General features: G+C 39.6%; 1 protein-coding gene across 1 annotated transcript; it reads right to left on the minus strand.

Moving 5' to 3' along the window:
• Window positions 1–8,354: 8,354 nt before the first annotated feature.
• Smp_119060 (putative nad dependent epimerase/dehydratase) lies at window positions 8,355–10,094 on the minus strand (the record flags this gene model as incomplete). The annotated part of the gene is made up of 2 exons (XM_018797906.1): window positions 8,355–8,801; window positions 9,789–10,094. The coding sequence occupies 2 exons, from the start codon at window positions 10,092–10,094 to the stop codon at window positions 8,355–8,357; spliced, it is 753 nt and encodes a 250-aa protein (XP_018652902.1).
• Window positions 10,095–10,356: the final 262 nt, after the last annotated feature.

Below are 10,356 nucleotides of genomic sequence, written 5' to 3' on the forward strand. Positions count from 1 at the left end.
GATCATGTTATCATAATTATTACGGAAAATCTTCCCGAAATTGTAAAAACTTCAATTTTCCGAGCTCTAAACCGGCCGAAACAAAAATCGTTTCGTGAAACTTCCTAGCCGGCACGCGTTCACGGCAGTTGTGGCCGGCAAACACAGCCGTTTGTTATACGTCACTGATGTGATTTCGAAAGTTTGCTACCTCATCGGCACTGGAGGAGACGTTAGCGTTCTCCCAGTGAATCCTGACGACCAACCTTAAGAACCGATTTTAAACATACACGCGGCGAACGGAAAACCAATTGCCACATATGGTAAGCGGTATGTCTATCTCAACGTGGGTTCACACAAACCCATCCACTGTATTTTCGTTGTAGTGGACGTTTCTATGTCAATCGTTTATATAGACCTGTTGCAACACTTCAATTTAATAATAATAAGAATAATGATAATAACAATAATAATTTTTTCTCAAATAACAGTTTGTTACATGATGCATGTCAGTTTACAGGTAAGATTAAGTTGTTACAGGGGTTACGATTTTCACTGTAGTAAATCACTCAGCTGGGTTGATATTTTATAAAATATGAATGTAGATAGTTTTATTAAGGAACTTATTGTCAAGATCAAAATTGGCGCTTCTCATGAAGGTTGCGTCGTGACATACAACTGATGGTCGAGAATAGATCCATGCGAAGTTGGGTGCTTTTAGAAGCTTCAACCTTTTATCCCTCTGGAACATCTGAGGCTTTATTAATGGTACTGGAAGAAGTCACCCGTTCCGCATTTGTTTCCGGTGGCGTATCTCAAAGGGGCTGAAAGAGGGTGTAAGAAAAAGAATAAACGAGAAACAGGGCAGACAATGTTCATGGAGGAATGGTTAAGGTATAACTACTTAGTCAATTTGTCTGTTATTAAGGTATTTATTAACCGAGAACATTCTAATATGTTGAAGAAAATAAGTGTAAACAAAGTATTAATGGATCGAACTATGAAAATGAAGGTGGTTCAGAAAGAAGCTGGAAAGTATGGGATTATGTGTAGTTATAAAATATAATGTTGAAAAAGGTTTTCTGTAACAAACGGCGGTCTACCTTTATCGAAGCTTTTTGAACCCTTTCTTAGTTTTTTAGATTTTACAGGGCAATGAGCAGGCTTCGTTTTTTAGCGAATTGTCTAGTTCGCTTGTAATACGATTACTCGGTAGGAAGTGGAACCAATTCAGCGTTTTAAACGAAGTTTAAGAAGGTATTTCGCAGAAATAAATCCGCATCAACACTGTTGGTACATGCCATCCCACTTGACATAAGGAGCCGTAATTTAACATGTTCTGCCCTACAAAAACGGGCGGATTGAAGATATGTCCCCACCATCATGTTTGCTGGTCAGTAACACCACCCTCCCTCCTTTTATGATGTTAGGCTATCTTACGTCTGTGGTCAGTATGAATATTGCTTTAATCAATACCCATAGTTGGAACACGCTGTCTACATTAGTTTCATGTTACAAGCTAATAAGATGGCTAAAGCATTTGTATTATATTATTATATTATATTATATTATTATATTATTATATCATACTGCTATGAAGATAAATAATGGTATAAGATTATATGTGGTTAAGAGATGGCAAGAACTAATAGTAAGTCAAAGGATATGAAATACTAGCAGATTGTACATTTTACAGGGTCAGAAAAGTAAAACATTGAGCAACTCACAAGAATTCAGGACATTTGAGCTTCTTTTGATCGGCTTTAGTTGATCAGCACCTATAAGATTAGTGAGTTATCTGTCTACGTGTTATAGGAAAGACAGACATGACACTTAGCGAGTATAATGTAGTTTTAACCATTAGAGAGATTCGGAATCTAAAAGTGAGGTTTATGAGCAGAAGGCCGTGAATAACGGTCAATGAATAATGGGAGAGAATGAAGCATGTGTTCTTTAATTTGGTTATGTTCATTCTAATAACAATAACTCGGCCGTTGCTGCTACCTTGACGTGGTGGTCGGGCTTGCCTGTCGTGATGAACCAATCGAGCTGACTGTACAGAGGTGTGGAAGCAGTAGAGTGTTTTATTCAGACAACCAGCATGACAGAGATGCTGCCTTCCCACAAGGAGGGGTGAGGTTAGAAAAGGTCGACCCTTAAAATGTACACCTCGCCTTATCCCACGGACTTCCGTCTCCGGCGCCAAGATCCTTTGAAGAACGGAGCTAACACAAAAACTACCCACAAAAAGGTATTATGTGACCGACCTCAAGCAGTTGTCCCTTGGGCACTGCGGTCACGCTCCCAGTTTCTTAAGACCAACACTAATCCAACTTCTTTTGCAAGTCCCTCAAGAAATACCCTTCCACGGTGTGGGCAGCCGGGAAGTGATATTAGCCCTCATACCCGTAACTGAACACGAGATCAAGTTGGTCACTTTCAAATCCTTCCTACACCTAATAACTCTCTTATCTCCACGACTAACCCTTCTATGTCCTTTTATCACCTCGCACCGCTAGGGCGAACGATCCGAGTACACGGAACGTTATTCCTGTTCTCCTGAAACCACGCTCCAAACTACATGTAGGAACTTTTAATGTCCGAACATTGTGCCAAATGGGACAACAGACCTCCTTAGCTAGGACTTTAGAATCTCGCACCATCGATGTGTGCTGCGTCTTCGAAACGCGCATACAAGATCCGAGTAGTGTCATTCATTTGACCTCACCTAATCAAAATAAAGAACCATCTTGATACATGCTTCGTGTATCTGGAAGCCCTGATGCTGCTTCCCGTGGCCTCGCTGGAGTACGTACTGCATTAGGTCCTAGGGTAGAACTAGCTTTTTTAGACTGGATCCCAGTAGACAGTCGTCTATGCGCTGTCCTACTAAACGGATCAGTAAGGACTCGGAAAGATAGGGAAACTCGTCGTTGCCTCTTCGTCGTCTCGGCCTACTCTCTCACCGACTGCAGCTCAGATGATATAAAAGATGGGTTCTAAAGGAAGCATTTTGACCTTCTCCGAAAAGCTAGGCGTTCTGATGTAGTAATAGTGGCTGATGACTTTATTGCTCAAGTAGGTAAACTAAGTGAAAGGGAAAGACACCTGGGTGGATCTTATGGTGTCATGGCGAAAAGAACAGATAACGGCGACCGTCTGTTGCAGCTATGCTCAGATAACCGCCTATTTCTCGCAAATACTAACTTTAAGCATAAGGAAAAACATCTTTTGACATGGCGACCCCCGAATTCGTCCCAACGTTGGACCCAATTAGATCACATTGCTATCAGCCACCGATGGAGGGGCTCGATAGAAGACTGTCGCTCATTCTGGAGCACATGTTTAGATTAAGATCATGCTCTAGTGCGAGCACGTATCTGTCTGCGTCTTACTGGACGTAGGAAAGACACCGCAGGGAAACCTCTTAGGGTTCTACTTAGTGATGGGCAAGCTAAGAATATATTTCAGCAACAACTAGAAAAACAGTTAGGCAGCCATGTAAGTTGTGCCCACCCCGAGGCAGCGTGGAATAACATCCGAAAAGCTGTGGAAACAGCAGTGATATCCGCTAGTAAGGTAAAGCATAAGATTGGGGAGAAACAGTGGATCTCGGCAGCATCTACCTCACTGATAGATGCTGAAAAACTCATCCCATCTGGCTCTGAGCATAACGAAGGGCGGAGTCAGCTTAAGCTAAGGCTAATAAGAAGCCTACGCAATGACCGTGAACAGTGGTGGGTAGCGAAAGCAAGAGAGATGGAAAAAGCAGCGGCAATAGGTAACAGCAGACAGCTGTTCAGACTTATTAAAGAAACTGGCATTAGGAACCCAACTATTAGCGAAACTATCTCAGACAAAGACGGGCATATCATTCATTCTCAATCCAGGAGATTGGATCAATGGGCAGAACACTTTAGCGATCAGTTCAACTGGCCTTCAGCCACACTTCAGTTACCCACGATCTCCAGTCGTATTGAATGGCGAATTGACGTAAGTCCTCCAACTCTCTACGAGGTTGAAAAAGCTGGAGGAAATCTGAAGCGAGGGAGAGCAGCAGGCCCTGACAGGTTGACCCCTGAGATTTTTAAGGATGGTGGTCCAGTAGTAGCAACGAGATTGACTGAGGTCTTAGGTAGAATCTGGGAACTGGACGTAATTCCATCTGACTGGTCCCAATCACTGATTGTGCCAGTCTATAAGAAAGGACAAAAGTCCTCCTGTGACAATCACAGAGGGATCAGTTTGACTAATATAGTGTCTAAAATATTAGCTTTAATAATACTTGGACACCTAACCAAAGCTCGTGAAGAGCAGACTAGAGAAAACGAGGATGGTTTTTGACCTTGACGTGGTTGCATAGACCAGATATTCACTCTACGCCAAGTCCTAGAACATAGACATACATTCAGACGTCCCACAATCGTAGTGTTTCTTGACCTTAAGGTGGCATTTGACTCCGTTGATCGTGAGGTTCTATGGCAGGGTTTGTCAGTGGAAGGAGTACCAAAAAAGTACATTAACCTCATAAAGGCTCTCTACTCGAACACAACTGGTCGAGTTAGAGCCTATGGCGAACTGCCATCAGAATTGATTACCTCAAGTGGTGTTCGTCAGGGCTGTCCACTCTCACCATCCTTGTTCAACTTTGTCGTTGACATGCTTTTAGAGATAACACTTTCATCATCTCAATCTCCAGGAGTAGGACTTTTACCGGAAGGCTCACTTGTTGACTTAGAATACGCCGACGATATAGTTTTACTCGGTGAAGACGCTGAAAAAATACAGAGTCTTCCGACCACCATGAGCAAATATGCAGGCATGTTCGGTATGCGATTCTCTCCCTCGAAGTGCAAAATGTTACTTCAGGATTGGGTCGCATCGACACCTGAACTAATGATAGGAAGTGAAGTAGTTGAGCTAGTTGACCGCTTCACTTAACTCGGGAGTCTCATCAGCCCTTGTGGTCTGGTGTGTGACGAAATCTCAGCACGGATACAGAAGGCTCGTCTAGCTTTCGCCAACTTGCGTCATTTATGGCGTAGGCGAGATATCCGTCTAGCAACAAAAGGACGGGTTTACTGTGCAGCAGTTCGTTCCGTCCTACTTTATGGCAGTGAAACATGGCCGATAAGAGTAGAGGATATTCGTAGGCTACTAGTATTCGATCATAGGTGTCTTCGACGCATTGCTCGTATATCCTGGTACCACCGGGTTAGTAGTGCAGTTGTTAGGAAACGGGTACTAGGTAAGGATGGCAAACCGATTGATGAAATAATGAAACTTCATCAGTTGAGATGGCTGGGACACGTGTTACGTATGCCCATCCACCGACTGCCCCGACGTGCAATGTTTTATGGTGTAGGAGCAGGTTGGAGAAAAGCTAGGGGCGGCCAGACCAAAACGTGGCATAAATCCATGAAGTCACTGACAAGTGGACTGAGCCATATTGATAGGTGTAGACTACCTGGTTGGGATTCGCGAGATGATAGCAACCGATGGTTAGAGACCTTGAATGACATGGCTCAAAATCGTTTGCAATGGCGAAGGCACATCCACTCTTTGTGTTCACCCAAATTCTAATCATCTGAATTCTTCATGTCTCTATCTTTTTTCTCTTTCCAAATTTATTTCACTGTATTATACTCCTTGAATAACATCTTCAAACCCTTATCTTTCACATAATACTTATACTCTTACTTCGTCTACCACTATGGGATTTGAATCGACGACTGCATCTCTGTGCTAATGTGGTATGGCAACTGGAACTGATGTACGTCCGTACAATGTTCTACGTTGTGACTGACTGACTGGAATAACAATAGGCTTAGTTACATTCTTGTTTCGTCTGGATATTAGGCGCCTCATTGGTAGGCGGAATTTCAAGGAAAAGATAATGAAGCTTTTTAGAGTCTAGTAACAAGATTATTAGCCTTTTGAATTCGATAAAAGTGTCACAGTTACAGATAGGTGTTGGCAACCTGTTCCACAAGAAACTATACTGCACTGTAAAACGCAAAGCATTTGGTCATGGTGTTTTATGGTAGATTTATATGCATTATTTCCTAGTCTATAGATTAGGTCAGAGATCATATTCGGACATGAGGTTAGTAATGAGAGTACATTTATTGCTTTGTAGAGAAATATCACATTGTTCTTTAGCCTTTGGTCCCGTAAAGGTTCTAACGAAAGGTGCTTAAATCTACTTGGGTAATCGAGAGCGGACTCACTTTCAAGAAGTCGGCGTGTGAAGCGCTTTTGAACATCTACTCTTATTTTGTCTATGGTATTCATATTATAGAAGATAAAAGAGCAGTATTCAAGAAGTCGTACACATATTTTGTAAAGTGTAAGCTTAGCCTCTGTTGTGAAGAAACTTTTCGTTATGAAACCAATAAGCCGTCTAGCTTTAGAAACAATAGAGGAGGCATGTTATTCAACGTTAGGACTTCCTGTGTAATTAATTCCTAGATCGTGTGCTGACTTAAGTGTCTGGACTTTACTTTTATTTAAGTAAATTTGTAGTTCATAGGGGTGTTTTTCAAAGTACATGGTCCCGTATATGTTGAGGTCAAGCGGTAATCGCCGTGTTTCGATCCAGATAGTAAGGTTATTAAGATCATCTTGAATCAGGGATACAATTCCATTTACAGCCTCAGGTTCATAACCGTATACTATTTTGAGATCATCAGCATATAAGTATGGTTTCACAAATTTTATGATGTTACATATATCGTTTATATACATGAGAAACAAGAGTGGGCCTAATACACTTCCCTAGATGACCCCACTTGTTATTGGTTTAAGTGATGAGAGACAGTCGTTGAATTTTACCATTTGTTTACGTTTTGTTAAGAATGAAACAAACCACGAATAGAGTGGGTTTTTGATTCCGGAGGACTGTAGTTTGACTAGAAGCTTTTTGTGTGGGACCTTATCAAAAGCTTTCCCAAAGTCTCAAAATATGACTGATACAAGGAATCCGTTGTCTCGTTTCAAAGTTATATCATTCATGTAGTCTACCAGGCATGTATCATATGATCTGGACCCAAGACATCCATGCCAGGAGACCGAGATGAGATTATTAGTAATTAGATGTTGGACTACCGCCGCCCTGACTGCTTTTACCATCACTCTAGATACTACTGAAGTTATGTTAATGGGTCGGTAATTTTCAACATTTTCTTCAGGTCATGTTCTAATTTTGGGAATGATGTGTTTAGTTTTCCAGGCAGTAGGGTATATATATATATATATATGAGTTCAACTTCACAGTGATTTTCTGTGATTAAACACGGATATGTTAATTTAGATGTGTCTGTGTAATAGTTGTGAACTGACAAATTTAGTTATCATTATTAGTTACATATTATAAAGTGGAGAAGTAACATACAGACATATACGTAGCCTGTCTTAGTTCTTGTATTTCAGCATACGAATGAATCAGAATGTTCTTCCATCATTCCATCAACCGACAACTTGCGTGGTCGTTCCAAGATTCGAACCAGTAGAAAAAGTAAGTTCTGACATCTGAACTGCAAGCAGACAACAGATTCATTATGTGTTCAATTCAGTAGGTTTAGGTGCACCGTGAGTGGTTTAAGTAATGATTCGCTTTTGTTTCGATTTTTATACATTTCGTCAACCGATGACCTGACTTTACACCTACATCTCTGTTGTCGCTGCGTTTTTGAAAGTATTCTAAAAAGTCCAACGACGAGTTCAATTGATTATCGTGAACGATCGGTTTATTACAAATAACCCATCTCATTTGTCTGTCCTGCATACAAAGTTTGAGCAATCACTTAACCAGTCGTAATTTGAAAACCTTTACGTCGAGATTAATAAGTGGTGTTCATCATCCTGATAATCTACTAAGGGAATGGTGGCAATTGTGTCCAAACACAAGTCAGTCGTAAAACTGGCGTGATAAGTAGGTCGCTAATTATAATGCGGTTCGCATAATGTATATCTTGTGTCTCCGTCACTCACCAGTGATTTATTCTAAGCTACCTGTAGCATACATTCTAACCAAATATCAATAAAACTTAGATCCATGGTCACCTACAAGTTGATTAGTAAATTTACTACATTCTATTCACGACATCTAAACGTTGTTCAGTAACCATTTTCTCGTCCGCCCCCAATCACCTCATTCCTACATTCAGTTATTCGACTGTTATGAACAAACTGTCTTTGACGTAGATTAATGTGTATGACGAAAAAATAATGAAGATACTGAAAATTATACTTTATTTTAGTGACTACATTTTCAATCAAAATTAACATAGTTGTCAATAACAAGGTGGAATTCAAAGCTTGACGACAATTTACTTATTAGCAAATAATGGCGTCAATGTTCAATACAGTCAGTTTTATAGAATTCCTGGATGCTTTCTGGCAACTTCCTCAATTGATCCACATTTCTTTAATAATTCACTTAGCTTTTGCAAGTCGGACCGTTGATTCGTCTTAGGGTATGGCACGTTAGCTGGTATATCTACATTCAAGAATCTACACAATGGTTCCCAACCATCCGCAAATCGATGTACAAGAAGACGCTCAGATGGTATATTTTCCTGAAAAGTCTTCATATGTTTTTCGTAACATTCAAGTAACGTTACATCATCATCAAAATCAAGATCATCTTTCTGAAGTGCTAGTTTCATTGAGTCAGTGATAAGTTTGTCCAATTCAACAGGGACTCCTGCACGTCTTTTTGCTTCCTCGAACTGTTTTTTACTTGGATCGTCTGATTTTGGCATTATTACTTGTCGGAAACTAGTCAACCAATCATTTTTATCGCGTACTGTTAGTACAACCTGTATGAAACGAAGATTATATTGTGATATGGTATTATCGATATGACAAAAAATTAAATTTCAGAAGTCATTTGAAGTGTATACCAGAACAGTGTTTAGGTAAAATTTGGGAATCAAGTATGTGTGTGATATGGATAAACTATTCATTATAACTTGAATCTCAAACTTATATGATAAGTCCATAATGACTAACTTTCAGAAGCCGAGTTTAATTATTTACATTATTTACATTCCCGACTTTCACAATGCTTATATATTGAAAATAGAGTGGAGTTAATGCAGTTTCGATGATCCCTAGTCATATCATTCACGAGGCTGAACATTTTTGATATCGGGTAGGATATCGAACATCGTGAAATGCAATAATGACTGACGTATATTGATCAGTCATGCACCATGAATCGTCGCATACAGTACTACACCATTTAGTTCTTACGTCATTTCCTACATCACATTTCTCTGGCAATAATCAGTTTGTTCTAAATGGTCATCAAAGTAACCCTAGCACCTGGATATCACTGTAGGGTCATTCAGGTCGAGTATTGCCGTGAGATGTAAATTTGGCGTGAGCTAGTTCACATCGTTCCCGTATGACCTTAATAGCCAAATCGTCAACACAAATCACCGACATCGGCTATTTACAATAGTTACAGTTTGCGTTATTAATCAAGATGAATGATTATAAGGGAAAGAGTGGTGAGGCCTTTGAGAAACAACGAAAATATTATTTTTCAATTCAGGAAGTTCTGAGGTAATTATTACGTGTTCTCAGCCGTTGTGATATATAACCATATACTAAATAAGAGTGCCAGAGTTATCAATAATTTGAAATAAAAAATTACAGAGATTAAAAGTATCTTTGCAATGACCTCACATTCCACTTTTGCATTAGGGTATAAGGTCATCATTCCGTTGTATAACCAACACATATATGTATTAAACAATTTTCAAAAATCTTAACATACAACAAAATACCACCTATTCTACCTTTGCATTCGGATATATACTCATCAGCTCTTTGTAGAATGCACATGATGGAACATCAGTCACAGCTACATAACCAACCAATATCTCACTCAAATATCTATGTATCTTCTCCTCACAATGAGTTGTTCGAACTTCGTCGACAAGCGTTTGCCATTTAGCGATGTCACATTGTTTTCTGGTAACAAGTTCAAATCCATGATAACATGGTTGGGAATAAATTATTTCCAATGCTTTTTTCATACTCAACGTCCCAGTCCTTGACAGACCAGCCCCAATAACTAATAGTGATGTTTGAGTTTCTGACATAATTTCAACTATAAAAGAAGATATGAATTTAGAAACAATAAGACAATGATCAGTGCATCACAATGTTATATTACAGTTAAAAAATTAATCTTATATCACCGACTGATGAAACTTATTTCAAACTATCTTTGTGAACGAAGGAATATCCCACAAATACGAACTGGTTATATACGTTGAACCATGATTATTGTTTATATATATTGTGTAATTCACAGTAAACATTCTATGTACACTGACATGAACTCATGAAAGTGGGGAATAA

The sequence above is a fragment of the Schistosoma mansoni genome, chromosome 6, assembly GCF_000237925.1.
Source record: "Schistosoma mansoni strain Puerto Rico chromosome 6, complete genome".
NCBI classification, from domain to species: domain Eukaryota; kingdom Metazoa; phylum Platyhelminthes; class Trematoda; order Strigeidida; family Schistosomatidae; genus Schistosoma; species Schistosoma mansoni.